Source organism: Delphinapterus leucas, chromosome 11 (genome assembly GCF_059928025.1).
Source record: "Delphinapterus leucas isolate spDelLeu-1000000601 "Yukka" chromosome 11, BTC_Dleu_Yukka2, whole genome shotgun sequence".
Taxonomy (NCBI): domain Eukaryota; kingdom Metazoa; phylum Chordata; class Mammalia; order Artiodactyla; family Monodontidae; genus Delphinapterus; species Delphinapterus leucas.
In genome coordinates, this window is record NC_143139.1 from 3589196 (window position 1) to 3615286 (window position 26091).

The following is a 26091-nucleotide window of genomic DNA, read 5'->3' on the forward strand; positions in this document are numbered from 1 at the left end:
GGACAAGTGGGGACTTTTAGCCAAGAAGCCGGATTGGGGGGGATAGAAAATTACTAAGAGGGTTGGGTAATTCTTGGCTAGGATTCTTGCTGCAGGCAGGCAGGTGAGGGATGGGACGTCACCTGGGGACGGGGGAGGGAGGCATTTGGTCAGATAAGAGGGCGGGGTCGGGGGGGGAGGTTCTGGCTAAAATGAGTAACAGGATTCTCGCTAAAACTGGGCGACGCAAGTGGAGGCCTAGTTGAAAGAGGATTCAAAGGAGCCCGACTAAAGTGCGGTCCAGGAGAAAACCGTCACGAGCTCTGTACCCGCTAAACAATAACGCCCCCTCCGTAACCGCCGTTCTGGCTCTGTTTGGATCTGACGGCTCTGAACACCTCGCACAGCGTGGACTCGTACAGCTTTTGTCCTTCTGTGCCCGGCATTTATTTATACTTTTTAAGGCGGGGCGGGCACCGGGCGGACTCTGCGGGGAGCTCGGCCCGCAGATCCCAATCCCAGAAAATCCGGGCTGAAAGAGAAGGGGCAGTCAGTCAAGTACGCCTCCGAGCCTGTGGGTGGAGGGGGCGCGGAGGGAGGGGAGGGGCTGCGCGAGGAGGGGCGGGGCTGCGCGGGGAGGGCGGGGCTGCGCGGGGGGGGGCGGGGCTGCGCGGGGGGGCGGGGCTGCGCGGGGAGAAGGGGCAGAGGGCGCCGGGGTCGTGCTCGGTGGCGGGGCGAGGAGCCGCTGAGGGGCTGGCGGCGAGCTGAGGCCTGAGGGATCGAGGCGCGGGCGGCTAGGGCCCCTGAGCCGCGGCGCCGAGCGAGCGGAACTGGCGGCTGGAGGCGGGGCCAGAGCTCGGGGCCGGGAGCGCCGGGGAGGCGGAGCGGGCGGCGGCGGGGCCCGGCCGGCGGAGCGGAAGCGGCGGGCGTCGCGCAGGTGAGGGCGCGGGCCTGGCCGGGACACGCGGGGCGGGGGTGGGGCCGGTCGCGGAGGGGACGGAAGGAGGCGGGAGCGGTTCCGGGGGACGCCGCCGGGCCGGGAGCCGAGGCGGGAGGCCCGGGCCCGGTGACTTCCGCCTCGGCCGCCGGCTGGCTGGCCGACCCGCGGGGCCGGCCTGGGCCTCAGTAGGAGGGTCGGCGCCCCCCGCCCCTGTCGGTTCGCGGGGAGGGCCCGGCTCTTGGAACGAGCTGCAGTGGATGCTCAGACCCTCCGTTTGCGGCCACCCCTCCCGGCCCCTGGATGACCCCCCACCGCTTTAACCCTGCTTGGGTCCCCGTTGCCTGCCTCCGAGCTGGGTGTCGGGCGTGGGTCGCGGGAGGGATCCCGAGCACTTCGAAATTTATCAACAGCATTGTGAGAGCGGGTTTGCTCTATGTTCATTTTTCTGGGGGAATCCACAGTTTTTACCAGATTCTCTAAGGTAGAGGCGTCCCATAGAAATATTATGCGAGCCACATACGTGACTTTAAAAGTAAAAGGAAACGGCGAAATTAACTTAGTGATGTGTTTTATTTAGCCCACTGTATTTAAAATATGGTCATTTCAACATGTAATCAATATTTAAAATCTTAATGAGATACTTTACATTCCTTTTTTACTAGGAAGTTTGAAATTTGGTGTATATTTTACACGTAGACTACATTTCAGGTGCTCGATAGCCCACGTAGCCAGTGGCTCCTGTATTGGACGACAGGTCTGAGGTTTTCATTCCGAGCCTGCAGGCTCGAGTCCACACTCCTTGCCGTGGTATTCAGTGTTTTTCGCGGTCTGGCCTCTTTTTTTTTTTGCTACTTAGCCAAGGATGGTTTCATCCTCATTGCCCAAACCACTTGCCCTTCCCCTACACACCTTTGTTCAATTGTCCTTTCTGCCTGGGGTGCTCGCCCTGCCCTGTCTCCCTGGGTCTGGCAGGGAGGTACAGCTTCTGCTATTCCTGACTCCCCTGACCCCAGAAGGGGTTTATCACTCACTCCTTCCTCAGTGTCCCCTAGCACTGGATTCATGGCTGGATTAGAGCACTTATCACCTGCTGTTTAATTGTTTTCCAGGCTGTCTTCACAGCTAGTATAGCGTCCTCTTCATCTTTGTTGTGATCATGGCCAGCACCTGACAGTCGATGAGCATTTGTCAGCAGACAGAATGAGTAAAGTGCTAAACGAAGCTGTAGCGTTTCTTAATTCCTGAACAGACCTGCTCCTTCCTTGCTTAGGAGCTTTGTGCCTGTTCTACCCCGTCGTGCATGGGCACACGAGGAATACATCACAAGATGAGCCCAGAAAGTACCTTCTTTCTGCCTTTTACTCCCTGAGGTACAGAGCTAAGTTAGGACTCCAGGCAGATTTGCATCCGTGTAAATGCAAAGAGAGATGGGGGTGGGATTTTTGAAAGGCATGCGAGTTCCCAGAGGGTCAGGTTCCTCAGGTGGTTTGGCATCAGCTGGCTCCACTTTGGTCATTTGATAGGTGGGAAGAGAAGTGGGGAGGTGAGTTACTCCTGGGCCCTGATGAGGATTCTCTGCAGGTTCAGGTCTAGGAAGCTGAGGAGCTCACTGCTGGAGAAAAACTTGGAGAGCAGAATGGTCATCTCGGACCAGGAGAAGTGCTGGCCTAGGAAGGGTAGGCAAGAACAAGTTGGGTGGAAGGAAGGGCAGGGGAGGCCAACAGAGGATAAGCTCCAGCTTGCTGAGGAGATTGGCATGAAACATTGAGAATAACCACTTCTCAGAGGGCAGTGCCATTCTCAGTCTGTAGGATGAGAAATGGAAAGAATCAGAGATTCAGAGAAGGCAAACAACTTACCCCAGGTCACACAGCACTTGAAACTCAAATGAAGCCTCCTAAACCCTCCATGCCACACTTACCCAACCCCACCCACACCTCTGTTGCAACCAGGGACCCCAGCGTAGTGCCTAGAAGAGCAGGTCTGGGGCACAGTGCCAGGCCTGCTTAGTGTCTTCCTCACTCTTCCACCGAGGGGCTGCGATTAGGCCTATTTATAGGGGCTTGGTGCCTTAATATTCTGCCCGATACCTCTCGCCAATCAAATCAGTGCCGTCTGCAGTGTGATTGCTGCTTTGGTGGCACCAGGGAGCGGAGTTAATTAAACCCAGTATAAATAGACTGACTGCCCCCCTCTTGCAGTTCCAAGGAGTGTTTTTCCTTCCTGTCCCCTGCCCCCATGTGCCCCTCCTTCCTCCTGGCCCCCCTTAGCTCTGGCCTGGGAGAGCAGAGCCCGGACATCCTTAACCCTGGAGTCTCCAGCCACTGCCTGTCCTGTCCCGGGAGCAGGACGCTCGAGTCCACATTGTCTGTGCTTTCCCAGACCCGGGTACCGTTTGGGAGTTGACACAGGCAACTTTCCCCCCAAACCCTTCCCTCTTTTTCACTCTGCAGCCAGGGTTTCTTTCTTGTTCATCCAGGCTTTGGAGGCTAAAGTGAGATGAGGTGGGGAAGGGGTGCCTAGCGGGGTTCCAAGTGCCTCCCGGCAGCCAGTCAGCATTGCACCTCCTCTGAATGCTTCATGTCAGTCTCTGGCCCTTAGCAACTTCCCTCCCTCGTTCACCCAACAAGCTTCAGCAGAACACCAGCTCCTGTGAGCGCCCAGCCTCCCACCCAGTGCTGTGTCCCTCCGCCCCACCCCGTGCAGACTGCTGGGCGGGGGGCTGTGCGCCCATCACCTCGCCCCGTGGCAGGTGGGTGTGCGGGTAGTCCTGATGCTCAGTTCCCACCCCCAGGCACCATGACCCCCACGGGGACTCAGAGTCCGTTGGCCGATCAGACCTACGCGGTGCCCCTCATACAGCCAGACCTGCGGCGAGAGGAGGCCATCCAGCAGGTGGCAGATGCCCTGCAGCACCTACAGAAGGTCTCCGGAGACATCTTCAGCAGGTGGGTGCTGCTGCCACCCTCACCTGATCGGGGGCTGCTCCCCGCCCTGGGCAGTCATCTCTCCAATCCCAGAATGCACCCTCTCAGAGCACCCCTTTTGGTGATTCTTGGTCCTGAGGGGGACCCAGCTGGCTTTCTTGTGCCCAAGGGGCCAAGCTGGGTGCCCAGCTTCGAATTTTATCGTAAGAGCTCACTACCTCCTGTCCCTCTTAGCCCCTGGGTTCCTTGTGCATCCACCCAGTGGTGGTACAGCTCTCCCAGCTCATGCTCTTCCCCCCACTGGGGGGCCCTGTTCCTTCGCTTATTCCCACAGTCAGCGAATATTCGCCCAACACTTCTTGTGTGCAGGGCTCTGTGCTACTCTCTTTAGTTACAGCAACGACTAAGGCAGCATCTCTACCCAGCCAGAGGATATACTCCAGCAGCAGAGACAGACTCTAATTGATTAATTGCATGTTAGTTAATTAAAATTGTGGCAAAACCTATTTTTAATATTTTTGTAACAACTAATATTTGCATCACATTAACTGTGTGCCACCGCTGACCTGAGTGTATTCACTCATTCAGCCCTTTGTCCTGTACGGGTCCTATCTTTCTCTGGCCATGAGCAAGCTGAGAGGGGCATAGAGCTTCTCCTTCCTGGGTGCCCACACCGTGCCCCCTGAAGGCTGGAGTATTTGACTGCCTGACTCAGGTCCCTCTGCTGGTCAGGTCTCCCACACCGTCCCCTGCTTGTACCCCAGACCAGGAACCCCGACGCTGCAGCATGCAGTCTCCTCCCCCACCAACTGGAATTCCACCTCTTCCCAGAAGCCTTCCCCAATGGGGGCAGACAATGGAGTCATTGTCTGTAGCTGGACACAGTCCAAACATTAGATCCACCTGACTCTTTTGCCTCTGGGCTGCCCACTAATGCACCTGCCTGCCTCACACCTATCCCGGATGTAAATGTACCCAAGGGCGGTGCCCCGAAGTAGTTAAGGGGGTTGACTCTGGAGCAGACTTCCTGGGCTCCAGTCTGGCCTCCCCATTTGCTTGCTCTGTAACCTCGGGCAAATTACTTAACCTCGCTAAGTCTCAGTGTTCCCGTCCATAAACTGGCAGTAATAATGGTACCTTCCTCAGAGGACTGTTAAGATGAAATGAATTGGAACATGCCAAGGAATTGAAGTGCCAGCATATAGTAAGCATTCAGGACATGTTCCTTCCTCTTATCTGGTGACATCATCTCTGCTCATTTGCTGCCTATTCTGGCCCTCCGTTAACCTGCTATCAGTAGTTATAGGAAGTGTTAGGTGCCCCTTCTGTGCTAATTTTTGTGCTAAATATGCCCAAGGAACACGTAAGCCAGAGGACACAGGCCTTTAAGAGCCATTGGTCCCAGATTATGGCCACCCCATACCTCGTGATTGAAACGGATGCTAGAAACAATCCATCAGAAATATTTGTGTTTCCTCACCAAGATTGTGACTGCGTGCTTGCCTTTCTGTAAGGGGAGCATTGGATTTTTAGCATACTTTCCTTTCCCTTCCTGGTGTTTGGCACCAGTGGACATTTTCACGTTCCTCTGACCCTGGATGGGGTGAGCAGAGGGCAGGAAGGCCATCTCGTGGGGAGGGAGTGGCGAGTTGGTTGAACATAGGCTCAGCATGGCCCAGGGATGGTAGGATGCTCCCAGGAGCCTGGTACCTGCATCCACGCTTCCCTCACCGCTGGGTTCCAGGTCCCCCCATTGACCCCCCACCACGTGCCCAGCATTCAGGTCAGAGGGATACTAATGGTGTGTGGCATGGGGTTCCCGTCCTCAGGGACGTCGTCGTCTAGGATGGGAAAACAGCCATCTGAGCTGATTCTGAGCCGCGTAGCATGAACTGTGTGAGCTCCTAGGGGCCTAGAGGCGAGAGAGACAAGAACTGGCAGCACATTTATCAGTCAGACTCCCCAGACCAATAAGCAGAAGTAACCCGTGCATAGAGCAGCCTTTGGAGCTGCAGGGCTAAATGCTGTCATCAGGGCCTGGTTTTGCTCTCATCCCATCCCTGCTCGCTACTTCTGGGTTGGCCCCATTCCCAGACAGGCCTCGCTCTTGCAAGGTAACCAGTGGGCCCAGGGTTCATACTCAGGCTCAGGTCCAGCAGGAAAGAATGTCTTCTTCTGCAGCAGTTCCCTCGGAAGTCCCGCCCTCCCACTGGCCTGGCCTGGTTCTCATGGCCATCCCAGAGCCAGTGGCTGGGGCCGGGCTGGCGGGGAGGGTGACACAGCAGCTGGCTCAGACCTCGGTCACATGCCTTACCCCCAGGCCCTGGGTTTAGCCCCACCCAAAGTGCGGGACCGAGCCTGTGGGAGCGATGGCGCCCCCATAGGAAGCAGGCTGTTACGGAACGAGGAGGGAGCAGATGCTAGAGAGGAAAACCAGCGCCTGCTCCCCCAGGTCAGGGAAGGCCTCCTGAAGGAGGGGTGCGAATGGGGCCACGCGGAAGGGTTCTGGCGAGGCCGGGTGGGGAACGCCGCCTGAGGGCCCTCCGCTGGGGCCCGGAAATGAGTGCCAAAGGCTTGAGGCCTGACTGGAGGGCGGTGCGCCCCGGGCCGCGGGGCCCTGAGTACCTGAGTGCCGCCTGTCCCAACGGTCCACTCCTTTGCTGCAGGACGGGGCTGAAAGTCAGCCCTCCGTGTGTCTGTGCCCTTGGGAGCCCTCCTCCCGCTGCAACGCTGGGGACGGTCCCTGGTGGAAGGAGCGGGCAAGAGGATGTGGCTGAGGGGAGAGCTGGGACATGTGAGTCAGGGCCGTGGGGTTTCGCCCAGCTGGATGGGGCTTTGAGCTTGAGCCCAGGGTTTTGGGAGCCCGGATAGGTTCTTGAGCCGGAAGTGATGGGACAGAAGTGTTTGGGGAAGGTTCATCAGGCAGCCGTCCCAGGGGAGCCGTGCTGTGGGCAGGGAGAGGCTGCAGTCGGGGGGCGGGGGCGGGGGGGGGGGCTGCAGGTAGGGAGGCGGATAGGAGACACTGCAAATGGAATAACGACAGGACCAGATGACGGATTGGGAACAGGATGAAGGGGAGGAGGGGTCGGGGACGACAGGGAGTGGACAGTGCCAAGCCCCGCCCCCCATTCTGCAGCAGGGGCTCCTCTGTTCTCACGGGCTTTTGCTGAGGGATGTGACCCCAGCTTGGAACCTCGCCCCTTGAATGTGCTCCTCTCGCAAAGGAGAGGCAGCGGGTGGAGAAGAAATGCTTGATGTCTCTGCTCCCCCGCCTCTCCCCCGAGCTCAGGCGCAGGCCCAGCCCCTCAGCCCCACCCGGAGCCTGTGCCCCCAGGCAGGTGAGCGTGTGGAAGGTCGGTGTCCCCAGCTGGCTCCTTCCTCCGGCTCCTTGCAGCCCCTCCCTGGCTTGTCCTCCTGCCTAGCAGACCTGCCCTCACCTGCCCATCATCACCTGGGAGAAGCCAGCCCCAGGGTACCCGCCCAGAGATGTCCCCTGCTGCACAGGACTTCCATGAGGGCAGAGGGGCAGCAGTGGGGGCAGGGCAGACTGGGACTGTGTGTGGGCTTGCCCTCCCCGTCGGCCCCAGCCCGGCCACTTGGCCTTTGCAAGGCTCCTTCCCTTCCTCTCCTCTTCCTTTCCTCCTCCCTTCTCCCCTCTTCCCCCCTTCCTCCCTTTTCACCTCCCCACTCTTCCTCCTCACTTCCTGCTTCCTCTTCTTGGGCCCTGCCTCCCTTCTCCCCGCTCCCCCTTCTCCCTGCTGATCCGCACCTGTGCCTTCCAAGGTTAGGAGGCCTCAATCAGCAGCCTGCACGATTAGCAGATCATTCTTAATTACCCCAGTGAGTGGAGAAGACAAGGGGAAGCAAGAGCTGTTCAGGGCACCGGCTGGGGGTGCGGCGGTAGGGCTGGCGAGGGGAGAAGCAGCAGCAGTTAGGGCCAGGGGAGTGGCCCTGTCACAGCAGCTGACTGGAGGGTGTGGCAGCCCTGCAGGGGCCAGGGGCCTGCGGCTTCCTAGGAAACCCTCCCATACGGCCATGGGGGTCAGCTTTGGAGGTGGTGGGGACACGGAGCCCAGGCACTGTCCTGGCCCCCTAGGTGTGTCATTGACCTTGACCACCTCACACCCCAGGCCCCAGCCAGAAGAGCCCTCTGTGCTCCACTCTCTGGTGGTGCTCCCTTGCAGAGTGCTGTTTCCTCATCTGGAACTTTTTTCACTGCCTTGAGCCCCTCACCCCTCCTAGTCTGTGGGTGGTAAAGGTAAATGTTGACCAAGTTCTTGGGACATGTCGGCTTGTACAGCTCATGAGACATCCAGTCTCTCACTTTGACCTTTACAGCAATTCCACGATGTAGAAGTTACAATTCCTGTTTTTCAGCTGAAGAAGGTGAGACATAGATCAGTTAAGTGACTGGCTGAAGGCCACACTGCTGCTGTCCCCAGGTCTTTGGGACATTGTAGTTGTTTATCTCCTTGAGAGCAGATATGTGTTATCTGATGCATCTCTGTCCCAGGCTCTCAGCAGACTGACTGAGCCAGTTCCTTCCCTGCTGGTGTCCTGGTGACATGCTATAGGGACGTGGCTCCAGTGATGAGCCTGGAAACTGACCTGCCTGAAGCCAGCCACCAAGCCAGGGGCTCTAGATAAGGAGCGGCAAACAAGTCGCCCTCTTGCCACCAGCCCCGCTTGTGGTGGGTGTTGCTAATCACTCCTGGCTCTTGGTCCCAGGCCCCGTGTGGCCCAGCAGGCCATCCTAACACTGCCTGCCAGGCGGTAGAGGTGACGCACAGATTGAAACCTCCTTCTCACCCTTGGCCTGAGATTGGGCTGCCTGGGGACTTTGTCAACAAGCAAGGTGTTACTTAGCCGTCCTAGGCTCTTGGATAAGAAAAGAACCCTGGAAATCCCATCCTCCATTCCCCCTGTCCCACACAGGAATCTCCCCTGGATTATCCCTGACAGGTGGGCATCCAGCTGGAATCTGATTGCTTTGCAAAGCCATGCAGCTGTTTACAAGAAAGTTCTCCTTATGCAGAACTGAGAGGTCTGTTTCCATGTAACTCCTCCCACCGGCTGTAATGCAGCTCACTCTCTGGGGTGACAGAAAGTCTAATCGCTTTTCCGCCTGACAGCACTTGTGATCTTTCTGATATCTGAAGGGGATTTTCATATTCTCGAAGTCATCTCATCTTCAGCCAGAACATCCTTCAGTTATCTTCCCACCATGACCCGCCTCATCACCCTCCTCTGGTTGTTCGTTAGCTTGTCATTTTGTATTCAGCCAGGATGTTACATGTCAGGCATTGTCCCAGGTGCTAGAGATGCAGCTGTGAATCAGACAGACCCTGTGGTCTAGAAGGGACTTCAGAGTCCTCTTAACATGTGGAACCAGTTTGAAGGGGACACGGCTGTGGACGAGGTGGGCGTCTGGCGTAGATGAGCTCTGTTTTCTCTGTAGTGCCTCCAGGAGAGTGGACGTTCCCTATTTATTGAAAGAAGGTGGGAAGATCTCAGGAGCTGTGTGCTCTGAGACCTCACTTCCCTTCCAAGCTGCTTAACGTGCTTTCAGCTCATAGGTAACCGAAACCTCCTGCTAAACCTCCGTCCTCTGTGTTTGTGCCCTTGACCTTTTAAACCCGAATGCTGAGCTTCACATTCATTCCTTATCAGTTTCATCTTTTCTGGCCTCCTGGCCTTTCAGGATCCCGTGAGTCTGGATCCCGTCGTGCAGACCGTTTGGGGGCCTCCCCATTTGATGCCCCCAGCTTACTAATCAAGAGTCGCATGAGAGTGCGGCGCCCTGCCAGAGACCTTCGTGCAGGGCTGAGATCAGTCCATTCTTAAGCCATGCCTTTGGGGCGCTGTTGTTCTCTGGCTCTGATTTTTCCTAAATGTGCTCTCCTCCAGCCCCCATAGCTCCACCTTGTCCACGGGATTTTGTGAGAAGCCGTCAGAATCCTTGCTGACTCAAGCTGCACTGTGTGTTAAGGTTTTCCCCTTGATACGCCAGTCTAATAACCTTGTCAAAAAAGAAATGCTATGAATTTAGAACCGTGCTGGCCCCGGGGACCCGCCTCTTCCATTTCAAATTGCTTACGACCCTCTATTTAATAACCCATTCTGGAAATTTGCCAGGATCCATTGTTAAGCTTGATGTTTGTAACTTGGAGAAATCAGATGGAAGACCCAGACAGAGCCGGCTGTGTCTGGCTCTAGTTCCGACGTCACTCCCACCCTCCGTGGCACCTTTGAGTGGAGCGGTTACATAACTGTGCGGTTGCTTCAGCCCCGGGCAGCGTAGGGCTGAGCCTGGAGCCACAGGAACTGGCCTGTGTGCAAGCAGGGAGACCGATCTCCCTGCCGGAAAGCTGGGGCTCGGACAGGGTGCTGGTTCTGCGTCTCTCCCGGAAGGAAACCGTGCCTCTTGTTCTGTCTGCCTTGCTGCCCCACTCAGACCAGCCTGTCAAGGAAAACTAAGCTGGTTTGGGTCCCTGCTCGTAGGCCAGCCCCTGCATCCCCAAGCCCTTGCACACGAGGGGCCAGGAGTAACCAAGGAGATTTCATCAGGGGTGGAGACCCCTGGGTTGTGAAGCTGGCCCATCAGGTGTGTTCTCTGGGGGCGAAAACATTCTAAAGTTGGTGGGGGTGGTTTAAGAAGGTTGGGCCAGAGTCTTGACTGTTCACTTCAACCCGTTAAAGGAATCCTAGAGTTCCCTGGCCGCGTGGTCTCTGACCCCAGGGACCGCGGCACTCCTCGGCCATCCACTCACTGTGTCCTCTGGCCGTTCCCCGGGAGCTGAGCTTGCAACTCTGCCTCGTCTCTCGTGCCTCGCTGTGTGCTCACTCCTGCCCGGTGAACGTGGAGATGTGACCACCGCTGTGGATGTGGAACACGGTCGCCACGGGCAGGTGTCCCTGGAGGTAGGGGAGCACTCAGGGGCAGGACGCCCTGGCAGGGGAGCCGGAGTCCCCGTGCAGTGAGAAGTACCTCGTGTTGCTGAATAACGCAAGTGAGGCTCGTGTGCGTTTCTCTTTGGGGCACATGGTGTTAGCCATTCAGTAACTGCAGAGGGACCCCTGCAGGTGCCAGGCACTGTTCCAGGCTCTGGGAACACAGCGGGGAACAAAGCCCTTAGCCTAGGAGTGCACAGGAGACGTGTGGTGACAGGTGGCTCTGTGTAATGGAAGAACTGGCTGGGGGTTGGAAAGTGACAGGTGCAGCTTTAGGTTCCGTGGTCGGGGAGGCTTTGGCGAGGGGCTCAGTGAAGTGAGGGACCAGCCGTGTGGGTATCCGAGGAGACGGCAGAGGCCACGTGACAAGGCGGTGTGTGGCATGTTCAGGGAGTGTAGCAGGGCGCCGTAATCCGGGGAGGGGGCAGTGGCAGCCCCTCGGCAGCCCGACCACAACCATGAGAACCACGGTGGGGACTTGGATTTACCAAAAGCTGCCTCTTATGTGCCGGGCAGTTCCTTGTGGACAGCTCCAGGACTTGAATTCAGGCCCAGTCTTGCCTGTCACTCAGCTGAGCTCTGGTTTCCTCCACGTAAGTCATGACGATTCTGCCTCTGCTCACCTGGGCCTGAGGCTGAGAACCCCGGCAGGCAGGAACCACGTCCCTTCAGGTGGCACGTACAGGTGCCAACTTGGGGCCAAGGTGATTGCCCATCCCTACCCAGAGCTCCAAGGAACTTAATACAGTCTGTTCCTAGATGCTTCAGGTTGGATGGTCCTGGTAGAGGTCACCTGGGCAGTTCTAAGATCGGGCCTGACAGCAGGTATTGCTGTGTTTTAAGAGTCCTTACCCGAGGACCTCCGTGGCAGTCCAGTGGTTAGGACTCCGCGGTCCCACTGCAGGGAATGCGGGTTCGATCCCTGGTCGGGGAACTAAGATCCCGCATGCCTTGTTTTGGAGCACTGCCAAAACAAACACACGCAAACACAAACAAAAATTTAGGCAAGAGCCCTTACCCGAGCCCCTGGCTTCGCAGGTTTGCTGTTAAAAGCAGAAGGGGTGCAGGAGGCTGCAGGGGCTTGGGGAGCAGCCTTCAGCCCCTGTGACTTTTTCTTCCGGTGGCAGGATCTCCCAGCGAGTAGAGCTCAGCCGGAGCCAGCTGCAGGCCATTGGGGAGAGGGTCTCCTTGGCCCAGGCCAAGATTGAGAAGATCAAGGGCAGCAAGAAAGCCATCAAGGTAGCGTGTGTGGCCCTGTCCCTCTGGCTGGTCGGCAGTCCCAGAAGTCCCCTTCCCTCCCCTCTCCCCATGCCTCTGAGGCTGCCAGCTCCCTGCTTCAGCCACACGGCAAGCTTTCCTCCTGCCCAGCCTGTCTGGAGCTTCTCAGGCCCCCTGAGGAAGTGCTCAGACTCCCCGTGTACACAGGTGTTCTCCAGTGCCAAGTACCCTGCCCCGGAGCGCCTGCAGGAGTACAGCTCCATCTTCACGGGGGCCCAGGACCCTGGCCTGCAGAGACGTGCCCGCCACAGGGTCCAGAGCAAGCACCGTCCCCTGGACGAGCAGGCCCTGCAGGTCTGACGGGGGTGACCTGGGCACTGGGGAGGAACTGAGGCCCACCCCAGGGTTCTGTCCCCCGAGGACTCTGACTGCAGTGGGGGAGGTCACTCTGGCCTGGTGCTGAAACCCACCATCCCTCGGTCATTTCCCGTCACCCCACCGCAGGAGAAGCTGAAATACTTCCCCGTGTGTGTGAGCACCAAGCCAGAGCCTGAAGATGAAGCCGAGGAGGGGCTGGGGGGTCTCCCCAGCAACATCAGCTCTGTCAGCTCCTTGCTGCTCTTCAACACCACGGAGAACCTGTAAGGGCGGGGCGGGGGGTGTGTGTGGGGGGTTGGCCTGGCTTGGGGGGGGCCAGGGGCACCAGACTTGGGTGCCGCAGAAGTCTGCAACGCGGGAGCCACGAGGCTCCTGACCAGTTGGTTTTGCCTGGTAAGGCCTGGGAGGCCGTGGTACAAACTAATGGTGGCCCCGATAAGGTAGGAAAGGTGGTCCAGACCACGGGCCTAGAACAGATGCTGGATCGCCTGACCTCCTGACCTCCACCCCTCCTCTGTAGGTACAAAAAGTATGTCTTCCTGGACCCCCTGGCTGGTGCCGTAACAAAGACCCATGTGATGCTGGGCGCGGAGACGGAGGAGAAGCTGTTCGATGCCCCACTGTCCATCAGCAAGAGAGAACAGCTGGAGCAGCAGGTAGAGAGGGATGATGCTTGGGTGGGGGAGGGGACGTGGTCCTGCCGTGTGGTCTTGGCCAGGGATCTGCTGAGCCCCTCACCCCGGCCGGCTGTGGCGGGGACGCGCGAGGCCGCTGGCTGCCCGAGGCCCGCCACATCCCCCGGTCCCACAGGTCCCAGAGAACTACTTCTACGTGCCCGATCTGGGCCAAGTGCCTGAGATCGATGTGCCGTCCTACCTGCCTGACCTGCCGGGCGTGGCTGACGACCTCATGTACAGTGCAGATCTAGGCCCCGGCATTGCCCCGTCGGCCCCTGGCACCATTCCAGAGCTGCCTGCCTTCCACACGGAGGTGGCTGAGCCTTTCAAGCCCGGTGAGCCGAGAGCTGGGAACGGACTTGGGCGGGAGCACCCCTGCTTGGCCACTTTCTTGCGCAGGCACCTTCTCACGCTTTTCCCACCTAGAAGATGGGGTGCTGGCAGTACCCCCGCCGCCGCCGCCACCACCACCAGCTCCGGCCCTGCTGGTCAGCGCTCTCCCACCTCCGCCCCCAGCCCAGACCGTGGCCCCGCTGGGACAGCCAGCCAGGGAGGATGACAGCGGTGGCGCATCTCCTTCAGGTAGCAGCGGCATAGGGCACGCGGGGCAGGGAGGGGCGTCTGCTTTCTCTGAGGGTGCCCCTCATTTCTGGATCCCTGAAGGATTTTCTGTAGCTTAGTTAAGTGGTCATAAATGCTAGATTTTCAGAGTAGTTCCAATTGCAAACTCTTGTTCTACTGGGTTCATAACAGCAGTTTCAAACCATGTCTGTGGAGCCTGGACAGGGGGAGCCATGGGCCCCCCATTCCCCCTTAAACCAACGGGGAAAAGGGGGCAACTAATAGACATGGAAAACTACAGCAACAAAGTATCCACGTGGCCCTTAAGCTGTAGGGTTTCGGTTTTACTCCTGTATCTCCCAGTCCATCTCCAGCACCCAGAAGTGGCACAGAAATCCCCTGTTGGCTCCTGTGTTAAGTTCAGACACTCAACACACTGGTGATTCCCAGGGTCCACCTGTGCAGCGTGGCACCTAAAGCAGGTGGGGCTGGAGAGGGACCGGCCGAGCCCAGGCAGATGCAGGCAGCGTCCAGGCCCCGAGTCTCCCGAGGCGCTGCCTCACCACTGCCACCTCGCCGAGGAAGAGCCCTTCCTCAGACACCGCCCAGGGCCGCCTCTGGGCTGCACGGCCAGGCCCTGCCTGAGCAGCCTCTCTTCCTTGCACCCTTCCCACCCCAGTCCAGGGAGCGCCCAAGGAAGTGGTTGACCCCTCCGGTGGCCGGGCCACTCTGCTGGAGTCCATCCGCCAGGCCGGGGGCATCGGCAAGGCCAAGCTGCGCAGCGTCAAGGAGCGCAAGCTGGAGAAGAAGAAGCAGAAGGAGCAGAAGCAAGGTGCGGCCAGACCCGCGCGGGAGGGCTCCTTCCTGCTCCTGGAGCCTGCTCGGTGGAGCTGTCCTCTCTACGCCCGTAGGGGACAGAGCCTCTGCCACTCAAACTGCAAGAGCCTTCTTAGACTCTGCCAGTTGTCCAGGAAACGGGCAGGGACCTGGGATGTTTTTAGGGACGGAGACCTGGCTAAGTCCTGCTTCTCTAGGCCTCTGAGACTCTGGATTACGTCAGCTGTGAATCCCCATGGCTGACATAAATACCACACCTGGGCCTAAAGCAGCAATGCCCTGGGAGTCCAGTCCTGAGTTTTGAGTCCCAGCTCTGCTTCTGAGCTTTGCACTGTGACCCCAAGCAAATTGCCTAATTTCTCTGGGCCAGATTCCTCATCTGTCCAGCGAGGCCGCTCGTCTGTGCCCTTGTGTCACAGGGTAGCTGTGACTGTTGTTACTCAGAGGTTACCTGTGTTCTTATGAGCACTGACCAGAGCTCCAAGAGCTGTGGTGACACATGGCCGCGGAGGGGCCGGGTGTGAGCCGTGGCGGCCTCGTGGCTGCAGAGGGGCTGGGTGCGTTGACAGCACAGAGGACACTGATAGAGCCCTCAGGGTGTTAGGCAGGCTGGATCTGGTCCACCCCAGCCCCTTCATCTTCTCCCCATGGCTTTCCTGTTGCAGTGAGAGCCACCAGCCAAGGTGGAGACCTGATGTCAGATCTCTTCAACAAGCTGGCCATGAGGCGCAAAGGTAGGAAGCAGGACGCCAGCTGCCTCCCTGGCTGAGGTCGTCCACATCCTTTTTTCTCACTGTTTCAAGTCTCTAGAGCCCGGGTGGACTGGTGCCCCAAACCAGCCCCCCTCACTTTCCACCTTTGCCCTCCCAGGTATCTCCGGGAAAGGACCTGGGCCGGGGGCCAGCGAGGGGCCGGGAGGGGCCTTTGCCCGAATGTCGGACTCCATCCCGCCCCTGCCTCCCCTGCAGCCAGCCCCGGGAGAGGAGGACGAGGATGACTGGGAATCCTAGGGGCTCGCTCGCTCCGCCTTCCCCAAGCCCCCGACTTCATCATGGACAGCCTCCCGGGAGGGAAGGGGGTCACAGAGGACCGGCCAGCTCTGTTGCCTGGAGCTGCTTCAGGGGCCGCGCTCTGCCTGTGCCTCACCCAGCCTCTCGGCTGGCGTGCGTGCCTTTTCCCTAGAGACGCTTTGCGGCGAAACAGTACGTGAGTCAATAAAGAAGTATGACGCCAGAACCGAGCATAAACCAACAGCACCCTCTTAATTAAGAGACCACAGCTGCACAAAACGCAGGTGATGTCCCTCCAGGCCGGGTCTCAGGTAGCGGGGGCAGGGAGAGGTGCGGTCAGCAGGGGCCAGCGGAGGGAGGGACATTTCCACGCAGGAAAATATGTCTCAGTGACAGACACGGGGTCGCTAAAAATAGCCTCGCTGAGAGCCTGATGGCCCTCAGCATAATTGCTGATGTCAGGCGAAGAGGAGTCTCCGCGTGGGCTCCAGTGCTGGTGCTGGTGGGGGGGGAGGGAGGGAGGGAGGGAGGGAGGGGCCCCTGCCTGGGAGGACCTGGAGCCGAGCCGAGCCGGGAAGCTGATCCTGCTGCAGGGCCGGGAGCAGGCGTGCAGGAAGACCTGCGGCCAGCGGGCGGGAGTGGGGAGCAGTTCTTAGCAACTCAGAGCAAGAAGGTGGTTAGGGTGAGCAGAAGCCCCAAGAGAGGGTGAAAGGCCTAGAACAGCTACTTTTAGTGAGAAATGAGAGGGAGGGCGGGCCTGCCCCACCTCACCTCTAAGAATGTGGATACTGAGAAGCAAGCAAGGGCGGAGATGCTGTGGCCTCCACAGTCGCTCACAAAGGCCGGCCGGGAATCAGGTCAGGGAGCTGGACTCCGGGCCGTGCCGAGTGGAAGACAGGCTCAATTCCAGGGAGAGCAACTGCCCTGGGACAGGCCCAGGAATGGCGGGGCACTGTTCCTTCAGGATCAGCCTCATTTTCTCCTGTTGGCTTCTCCACCTATTCCTAGGTCCCGGCAGCCCACTGATTCCGAAAGGGGGCTACCGCGCTCGCCACCTGGGCTTCACAACTTCTTAGGCAGGATCACTGCAGACCAGGCCCAAGACAACATTTCTAGTGGGCGGGGTGAAAGGAGGGCCTGGTGACCAGGCAGTGGTGCAGCCATCTGTCAGGAAGAGCCAGACTTCTCTCTATGAAACTGTGGAGAGAGGGAAAGACAGGGAGACACCGGCTGGGGGCGGGGCGGGGTGGGGCTGGGGGGTGGGAGGTTCTGGGGACGAGAGAGAAAGGCAGGACTGACCTTCCGCAGAGCAGCAAAGGCAGGGCCAAAGGTGGCTTTGACCTGCACGCGGTCCCGGATCCAGGCTGGCAGCTTTGCCAGGATAGGAGGGCGGGCGTACCGCTGGTCCAGGAGCACGATGCTGGCAAAATCCTTCTGGTGCCTGATGGCCCTGCCTGGATGGGGACAGAGGTTGGGGGTCTGAGTTAAACCTGCCTCCCCCCACAGTGCGTTTCTACTGTGTCCCCTTCCCCTTGCTCAGCGCTCGGGCTGGAGAGATGGCAGGTGAAATCCCTCCTTCCTGTCGCCTCACTCTCCAGCCATCCATCTCGCCAGCAGCGTCAGCCCAGGCTCACCTATGGATTGGTTGACGGCCTTCATACACAGGTTCTCCACCAACACCTTCCCAGGGGGCACCTGGCCTGGGGCTCGGGGCTGGAAAGGGCAAAGGAGGTGACCCGTCAGAGCGGACTCTTGCCTCCTCCTAGTGTTCTCGGTGACAGTGACACAGCCGGGCTCTGGAGCGGGACCCGTGGGCCTCGTGGGCACAGCAGCCGGCATGATAGGTGATGGCATGGAGAAGCTCAGGGGCTGTGGAGGGGCGTACTGTCGCTCTGGAGCAAACGGGACACACGCGTCCCAGGGCAAGGGGGAGTCACAGCCGTGGGGTGCCCCCTCCCTTCGTCCTCCGAGGCACTGGCGGTACTCACGAGGGTCTGGTCCAGGTAAGCCATCTTCTCCTGCAGCTCTGCAGACCTGATGCTGGGGAAGGGCATGCCCACCATGACCACACACCTAGGGCGGAGGCACACACGAGTCACGGCAGCTGGGCGGTGCCCAGGACAAGGGGCCCGTCCTCACCCACACCTCCACTCCACTTCCTTCCGCCTCTCCCTCCCCTCGTCCCTACCACCTGGAGAGGGTTTTCTCAGCGGAGATATCCGGTCTAGACCAAGGAACTGAGGCCTGATCAAGTTAGGGGCTGCCTGATTTTCCACCTGGCCCCAAAGGGCCAAGTCCAGAGTTGTTGCATCCATGCGCCTCGTGGGTGACGGGCCTGAGCAGTCAGCCTGGGTGTGGACTCCGAAGGCGCCAGATGGGTGGGTGTCAGAGCCACGGGAGATGGGAAGCCCACCCCTTACCGGCCAAGGTTGTCAGAGAAGTTGATGCCTTCACTCATCTTCCCTCCGACCACGGAGAACATCAGGGCCCCTGTCACCATGCCCCCTGCCTGGCCACAGTGCTGCAGGAAACACCCAGCCCAGAGCTGCAGAGCCAGGGCGTGGATGCCAGCCACGGTACTTTCAGCTGCCAGCGCCACGTGCCCTTTGGACCCAAGGCCTCAGAACCACACCTCTTACCTGAATGCACCTGGAATACTCCAGCAGCACCTGCTCCACCTGGTTCACTCTCTGGGGCTCCTGAAATATCTGAAGGTAAACATAATGTCTCCCAGAAAAGGGTTTCAGAATGCCTGGGTCTTGGGTGGCTCTTGGCCTTATGTTTTCCAGACTGGGGACTGGAGAAGCCCACAGGGCCAGGGCCCTTGGGGAGATCCCCTGGATGGTTATCAGGGATTGGAAGCGGGGGTGAGGAACTAGCGGAAGCCCCTGCACACAAGAAATCCAAGGAGGAGCTCTGGGTGCCAGCGTCCTCTCGAGTGGGAAGTCCAGCGGAGCAGCCACTCACCTTCTTCCTGACAGCCAGGCGGGCCAGCAGGCCACTCTTGTCCCAGTGGGTGTGGACCTGGCGTTGGTACGCATAGGAGGGGAAGAAACAGACCACCCCTCCCGGCACCACGTTGCACAGGTTACAGAGGATGCGACCCGTCTCATCCATCTAGGGAGGGAAGACAAGGAACCCGCCACAGAGCCATTCCTGAAGCCCCCCAAAAAGGCTCAAAGCCAAGTACAGCAACCCACGGGTGACTGCGGGGGAGCACGGCCAGGTGGCTCCCCGGGGCGGAATGTGCCACCCTCCCTACCACACACCCGATGATGCTTCTGGTGCCTGGTAGCATCTGTGACACACCACCGTGCTGGCACACCAGAGCTAAAACCCACTGTGGGATGCCACTCAGTCCACTGTTCTCCAACTCCCAACATCCTAAAGGGGATTAAGCCCCGTCTGTGACAAATCAGGCACTGAAAACCCCAGGCATGCCACTAGAGGTGTGCTCCCAACACCCGCATTCCTGCCCAGGCGGAGCCCACAAAGCCGGACGGCAAGAGAACCAAAGGCGCTGAGCAGCCTGCTCGTGAGCTTCATTTAAAGAACACGTCCTCAGCAACCGAAGGCATGAGGCTGGAGATGGCTCAGACCTTCCGTGGTAAACTTCTAGATCCTGCCCACCCTGTGCCAGCTGTGATGGGAGAGCCCAGCGCCTGAATGCTCGGCCCTGGGCAGGGTGCCCCCAGCCCTAAGTCTACCTCCTGCCCCCGCAAAGGCCGTGGGAAGGCAGGCTGCCTGGTACGGACCATCTGAGGCAGCTCTCTCTTCTGGTACGTGAATTCCAGCTGCTGGTTGGAGGGCCCGCTGCAGATGACGAGGGGCAGGATGTTGTCTGCAGGGATCACGTGACCTGGCGAGACCCAGTGAGGCTGAACTGGAGTCGACTGTCCCGCAAGGCAGAGTCCAGGAAGAGCTTCCCCCGACCCTGTCTTCCAGACTAGGAAGAGCAATTCACAGCCCCCGCCCCCCACCCCGTTTCCACACGGGACCGACTCAGCGATGCCCAGGCCTTTCCGTGCAGACACAGGGGACGCAGAGCAGGAGAGCCCGGAGATGGGGAGCTCACGAGGAAGCTGCCCTCTTGTGGCCTCAGCCCCCGGGCCTGATAACAGCACACGGCTGAACACTGACACGAGGCCCAGCCCCGAAACCCTGGGCATGGGTCCTCACCACAGGAGAACTCCACCACGCGCTCAGCTTCCACCCCGGCACACGCCAGCAGCTGCTCCCGGAAGTCGGACACCTGCAGACCACAAAGCCAGCTCTGTCATCTCCCAGAGGCCTGGGCCAGAAGGCGACGAGTACGTAAGAACAGAAAAAAGAGGCAAAAAGAAAGGCTGGTAACAGATTCGTTAAAAGAAAAAAAATAAATAATGATACCCAGTGCTGGCAGCCTCATTTAAACCACTTGTGGGAACAGCAAGAGGAATCCAGCAATTTGAAACAGTGGTTCCAAACCCTGGCTATGCAACAAAATCACCACTCGGAATTTAAAACGCATATATATGGTCAGGGCCCAGCCCAAACTACTGAATAAGAATCTCTAGTGGGAAGACATATGCATTTGTATTTTTAAAGAGCTCCGGGTTTTCACCTATCAAACTGGCAAAAATCCCAAAGTCTGACTGCTCTCTGGAGAACCAGGCATTCTTCTATGTTGCCTGTGGGCCACAGGATAGCACAACTCCTGTGGAAGGGGAATTTGACACTATTTAACAAAGTAGACATATTTTTACTTTTTAACCCACAATCCCCTATCTAGGCATCTCCCCTGAAGTACAGCTCCACAAACCAAACATATGCGCAAGGACAGTCCTTGTGAGGCTATCCGTAACATTCTGCATTTCAAGAGAGACTGGCCGAAGGAGCTACCCTATCTCCCCCAGCAGACGACCCTGCAGCTAACAGAAGGAACGCAGACCACCCTGTGCACTGCTAACGTGTGATCGCCAGAGCATGCTGGGAAGTTAAAGCTGACTGAGCTCCCTTTAATGTAAGAAAGGAAAGGGAGGGCTTCCCCGGTGGCGCAGTGGTTGGGAGTCAGCCTGCCGATGCAGGGGACGCGGGTTCGTGCCCCGGTCCGGGAGGATCCCACATGCCGCGGAGCGGCTGGGCCCGTGAGCCATGGCCGCTGAGCCTGCGCGTCCGGAGCCTGTGCTCCGCAACGGGAGAGGCCACAACGGTGAGAAGCCCGTGTACCGCAAAAATAAATAAATAAATAAAATAAAAAGGAAAAAAAATTTGCTCATCTTTGCAAAAAAAATTAGAATGAAACACTGGAGGAATAGACCAGTAGCTAATAAAAATGATTACCTTTGGGAATGGGGAACGGTTTGAAGAGGGACAGAGGTGAGACTGAATACGTCTTGCTATATGGTATAGCAAAACTTGTTCAAAAGTTTCGACTTCTGAACCATACAGATGTGGACATTTTTAAGAACATAAAGTAAAAAGGCAAACTAAAATTGAAAACAAAAACTGAAAGCCTACCTCCCTATCAAACTCAGAATATAGCCACACAGAGAAAAGCTTGACTTCAGGTGACTTTGTATCACTAATGACCACATATCCTTAGTGGGGTACTTTAAAGGCAAAAAATAAATGCATGTAATTGAATTCAATCAGTAGTTTCTTGTTAGAATACTGGTATAATTTTTTTTGGGGGGGGGGCACGGCATGTGGGATCCTAGCTCCCCGACCAGGGATCGAACCTGTTCCCCCTGCACTGAGAGTGCAGAGTCTTAACCACTGGACCGCCAGGGAAGTCCCAGAATACTGGTATAATTTTGAAACTATTTTAAGTATATTCGAGATAGAGCAAATAAGTAATTATGTTAATGTGATAAGAAATCAAACTGCAGCGTAACAGATACTACGTAAGGTCAAGTAAAATGACTGAGTGATTTTGATACAGAAATGTCACTGTGGACTCATAACGTCTGAAAACTATTCCCTAGGTCTGTCCCCTGAAATGGCCTATAAACGGTGATGACCCAGGAGCACTATGAACGCCCTAGCTCCCAGATGTTGGTTTCTAAGTACCAATCCCCCTTTGAAGAAACCAGGGCACCCTGGACAAATGAATGATTCCAGGTCTGGGGCAAGGAAAGTGTTAAGGTGAGCCCAGGACATTTTTTTGTGCTGAAAGCAGGGAAGCCTCCCAAGACTAAGGGGGCCATGTCAAAGGGACCAGAGCAGCATGAGGGGTTCCCACAGGCCAAGTCTCAGAAAATCTGAGCGTCAAAAACAGCGACTATGGACTTCCCTGGTGGCGCAGTGGTTAAGAATCCACCTGCCAGTGCAGGGGACACGGGTTCGAGCCCTGGTCCAGGAACATCCCACATGCCACGGAGCAACTAAGCCCGTGTGCCACAACTACAGCACCTGTGCGCCACAACTACTGAGCCCACAAGCCACAACTTCTGAGCCCACGTGCCTAGAGCCCGTGCTCCGCAACAAGAGAAGCCACCGCAATGAGAAGACTGCGCACTGCAATGAAGAGTAGCCCCCGCTCACCACAACTAGAAAAAGCCCGCGTGCAGCAACGAAGACCCAGCGCAGCCAAAAATAATTTAAAAACAACAGCAACAAAAAACAGCAACTATAAATGATTCTAATACACCAGTGAATAAAAGTCTACTTCTATACACAAGAAAGAAAAATGGAAAAATAATACAGCTACAGGGGTGACTCTAACAGGAAGCTGAGGTTGGGAGCTGACGGCTTGAGGAGGTTGAAGAGCCTTTGCCTTTCAGCCAGTAAGTCTTGGTTCTAAGACACATCCTAAGGAAGTGACCGCTGTGCAGAGATGCAATTGTATCTCCCACTCTACCGTTTAAAACAGAGGAGCTGCAAATCGCCTAGATACCTGACAAAAGAAGGGTGGTCGTATGTGATAGATTCACATAACGGGATAAAGTGCAGCCAGAGCTGGGCAGGATAAATGCATATTCGCTGACAAGGAAAAATGCTGAAGGTGCTCTGCTGCTGAGTGAGAAAAGCAAATTATAACAGCAGCGTGTGGAGATACCATTTTTGTTTTTTTTTTTAAAATATGTATGTGTATTTGTAAAAACTATGACTACAAAGACTACTGTAACGATATACACCAAAACGAATCTTTTGTTGGTGGAATTATCTATTTCCTGTTTTTGCTTGTCTCTGCTCCCTATAATGAAAATATGTTTCCTAAATATGTATACTAAAACTTAAATTTATAAAAGGAAGAGAAGGTTGTATCTATGGTGGGTACAGGAATGGAAAAGCACTCCATTCTGGGTCTGAAGCTCCAGAATGGCTTTCTCTGGAGAAGTGGCTACAGAAACACCAGGGCAGGGCAGTGCCCACCCCACCCCAGACCCAGCCACGAGACAGAACAGCAACGCCACCTGGTGGACACTGCCTGGCTGGCTCAAGCTAACCCCCTTCTGGTTGGGGGACTCAGGATGGGAAGAGGCCTGATGCTACATCCTCCCCATCCCAGCAGCTGGGCGCGAGAGGCTGGACCGTGTCCTTACCGGTTGCATGGTGCCCCCTGCAAGGACCACCGCCCGGCATTCCTTTACCACCTGGGCAAAGTGCACGGCTGGATTCAGGAGCAGGAATTTGAGGCTGCTCTGACTGAGGCTGCCTAAAGAAAGAGAAAGACAGCTACATGGAGAAGGGCAGGTGCAGGCCCAACAGAGACCTCCATCTGCCTGAGACAAAGGGGATGTCCAGTCGGGTCCATGTAGAAGCCATAAGAGATACAACTTTCTCTTTAAATTAGACCCATCTCATCTCCAGGACAACCCTGAGGTAGATGGCAGGATTGTCTCCCTTTTCACATGAAGAACTGAGATTTAGGGAGAAACTGGTCCAAGTCATGCAGCTCATAGGTGATAGAGCCACGACTCCAACAAAGCCCACCTGACCTTCACACTGGGCTACGCGGAGTCTCTGGCAACCTCGCCCGAGACCAGCCAGCAGCCCAGCACCTCTTCATCCCTCCTCACCCCCTCGACTACTGGCGTGGGTCACAGGTGGCCAGTTTTCACCCATTTCTGCGTCCCAAGCTGGTGGCGTACCAGATGGAAGTAAAGCAGCCTGGGTCCAGGCTGGCTCCTCCCGGGGTTACCTTGACGGCTCAGGATGACCCTGCCATCCTGGTTGGCAGTGGTGAGGGCTGCGAGGAAGCCTTCGATGTGCATCAGCGGGGAAGCGGGCCGCGGTGCCTTGTCCTCCCCCTCCTCCGCGGGGGCTGCAGGAGCTGCACAGAGCAGAGGAAGGAGGAGGGTCTGGGAGCCCGGACAGTAGGGGGCTCCCTGCACCTGGGCTAAAGCCATCCTCCGGGAAGACCATGCGTGAGGAAGGCCAACGCTTGCCCAGGCTCCCCCTCTGACTCACCCGCAGTCACCCCCGGCTGCAGGCTCTGCAGGAAGTGCTGGAACCCGGACAGTTTGGGCTGCTCCCTGGAGGGCGCCAGGACCGCCCCGTACCTCTCTGTGAAGCCGAAGAGCTGGGACAGGGATGAGAGCAGTGGTTGTGAGAGGGAGCCGGACGGGCCCCTCCCCGCCCCCAGCGAGCTGCCGCACGGTGAGCACGGAGACAGGGCGTTTGGAGGTTCGGCAGGCCAGGAAAGAGACACATGGAGGACAGCGACGGGGGCCCGCGCAAAGGGACACGTACCTTTCTGCTGACCATGCTCTTTTCACAGTAGCGCTTCACCTGCGAAAGCAAACCCAGCCAGAGGCGCCAGGAAAACACATCCAGCTGGAGAAAACCACCTTCCAAACGACAGGAGCAGGCCCACGCCACCCCCCAGGTGCCCAAAGCGCCTCTTGTGGTCGCATCACCCTCCTGCCTGAGGCCTCCCCTCTGCCACTGTCCCCCCGCTGCGTGCGCGTGCGCGCACACACGCATATGCGCACACGGTGCCCTGCCACAGAAGGGACTCGGCAGCACGGCACAGCCTCTCCTCTCTAAAGGTGCTTGGTGATGGCCACGTCCCCTCTGCTCTCCTGCACCATGACAGCAAAGCTGGACTTTGAGGATTAAGAGGTAGTTTTTTAAAAATCCTATGAGCAAAAGCACAACACAAAAGGGAGAGCTGGGGCTTCCCTGGTGGCGCAGTGGTTGAGAGTCCGCCTGCCGATGCAGGGGACGCAGGTTCGTGCCCCGGTCTGGGAGGATCCCGCATGCCGCGGAGCGGCTGGGCCCGTGAGCCATGGCCGCTGAGCCTGCGCGTCCGGAGCCTGTGCTCCGCGGCAGGAGAGGCCACAACAGTGAGAGGCCCGCGTACCGCAAAAAAAAAAAAGGGAGAGCTGGGCTAGGTCAGGGGCATGTGGAGGAGCTTGGTTGTGAGCACAGTGTGCAAGATGAGGGGTGTGGAGCCCCTGAAGATCTCTGAAAAGGGGCCATCTTCCATTAAGATTCACTGGGGATGAGAAAACCATAATTCAGAAAGAGTCATGTACCACAATGTTCCTTGCAGCTCTATCTACTATAGCCAGGACATGGAAGCAACCTAAGTGCCCATCGACAGATGAATGGATGAAGAAGATGTGGCACATATACACAATGGAATATTACTCAGCCATAAAAAGAAACGAAATTGTGTTATATGTGTAGTGAGGTGGATGGACGTAGAGTCTGTCATACAGACTGAAGTAAGTCACAAAGAGAAAAACAATACCACATGCTAACACATATATATGGAATTTTAAAAAAATGGTACTGGGACTTCCCTGGTGGCGCAGTGGTTAAGAATCCACCTGCCAATGCAGGGGACATGGGTTCAAGCCCTGGTCCAGGAAGATCCCACATGCTGTGGAGCAACTAAGCCTGTGCGCCACAACTACTGAGCCTGTGCCCTAGAGCCCATGAGCCACAACTACCGAGCCTGTGCCCTAGAGCCCATGAGCCACAACTACCGAAGCCCGCGCGCCTAGAGCCCGTGCTCTGCAAGGAGAGAAGCCACCGCAACAAGGAGCCTGTGCACCGCAACAAAGAGTAGCCCACACTTGCTGCAACTAGAGAAAGCCTGCGTGCAGCCATGAAGACCCAACACAGCCAAAAAATAAATAAATAAATTTAAATAAATAACGGTACTGATGAACCTAGGGGCTGGGCAGGAATAAAGATGCACACAGACGTAGAGAACACACCTGAGGACACAGTGGGGGAAGGGTAAGCTGGCATGAAGTGAGAGAGTGACATGGATTTATATATACTACCAAGTGTAAAACAGATAGCTAGCGGGAAGCAGCCACATAGCACAGGGAGATCAGCTCAGTGCTCTGTGACCACCTAAAGGGGAGGGGTGGGATACGGAGGGGATATGGAGATATGTGTTACGTATAGCAGAAACGAACACACCACTGTAAAGCAATTATACTCCAATAAAGATGTTTAAAAAAAAAGATTCACTGGGGAACTCCCTGGTGGTCCAGTGGTTAGGACCCTGCGCTTTCGCTGTCGAGGGTGCAGGTTTGATTCCTGGTCGGGGAACTAAAGACCCTGCAAGTTGCGTGGTGTGGTCAAAGAGAAAAAAGAAAAAACGTCACCGGACTGTAGTCTGTAAAGGAGACACGAGGCAGAGAACAGGACCAGAGACCAGAAAGGAG

General features: G+C 57.2%; 2 protein-coding genes across 16 annotated transcripts in view; one reads left to right on the forward strand and one right to left on the reverse strand.

Moving 5' to 3' along the window:
• The first annotated feature begins 718 nt into the window (after positions 1-718).
• On the forward strand, positions 719-25558 carry WASHC1 (WASH complex subunit 1). 14 transcript variants are annotated; one of them, XM_089920125.1, is made up of 14 exons: positions 2487-2595; positions 3714-3867; positions 11925-12036; positions 12223-12369; positions 12520-12656; positions 12914-13049; positions 13204-13405; positions 13497-13652; positions 14311-14463; positions 15134-15202; positions 15339-15762; positions 17019-17143; positions 17245-19085; positions 19273-25558. In XM_089920125.1, the coding sequence occupies exons 1-11, from the start codon at positions 2556-2558 to the stop codon at positions 15476-15478; spliced, it is 1446 nt and encodes a 481-aa protein (XP_089776251.1). In that variant the 5' UTR covers positions 2487-2555; the 3' UTR covers positions 15479-15762; positions 17019-17143; positions 17245-19085; positions 19273-25558. The 14 variants fall into 14 exon arrangements, with proteins under 14 accessions (XP_022433001.2, XP_022433000.1, XP_089776251.1 ...); XM_089920124.1 differs by having other exon boundaries at positions 17245-18192; positions 18460-25558; XM_089920127.1 differs by having other exon boundaries at positions 17245-18192; positions 18600-25558.
• Positions 15712-26091, reverse strand: part of DDX11 (DEAD/H-box helicase 11) — a 31966-nt gene continuing 21586 nt past the window's right edge. The window contains exons 15-27 of one of the 2 annotated variants that reach the window (XM_022577281.3): positions 24155-24193; positions 23873-23984; positions 23604-23735; positions 23005-23117; positions 19658-19730; positions 19234-19337; positions 18446-18595; positions 18118-18186; positions 17899-17999; positions 17467-17551; positions 17113-17191; positions 16778-16932; positions 15712-16675 (exon numbers count right to left, since the gene is read on the reverse strand). In XM_022577281.3, the coding sequence (XP_022432989.1) occupies positions 16646-16675; positions 16778-16932; positions 17113-17191; positions 17467-17551; positions 17899-17999; positions 18118-18186; positions 18446-18595; positions 19234-19337; positions 19658-19730; positions 23005-23117; positions 23604-23735; positions 23873-23984; positions 24155-24193 (1242 nt within the window). In that variant the 3' untranslated portion in view covers positions 15712-16645. The remainder of the gene's footprint in view (positions 16676-16777; positions 16933-17112; positions 17192-17466; positions 17552-17898; positions 18000-18117; positions 18187-18445; positions 18596-19233; positions 19338-19657; positions 19731-23004; positions 23118-23603; positions 23736-23872; positions 23985-24154; positions 24194-26091) is intronic. The other variant, XM_089920123.1, reaches the window with a different exon arrangement.

Bases quoted from the DNA above. Each gene is read 5' to 3' on its own strand.
- WASHC1 (XM_022577291.3), top strand. From the start codon at position 2,556: ATGGTCATCTCGGACCAGGAGAAGTGCTGGCCTAGGAAGG. The intron at 12,037-12,222 runs GTAGCGTGTGTG...CCGTGTACACAG, and splicing joins GCAGCAAGAAAGCCATCAAG to GTGTTCTCCAGTGCCAAGTA. The intron at 14,464-15,133 runs GTGCGGCCAGAC...TTCCTGTTGCAG, and splicing joins GCAGAAGGAGCAGAAGCAAG to TGAGAGCCACCAGCCAAGGT.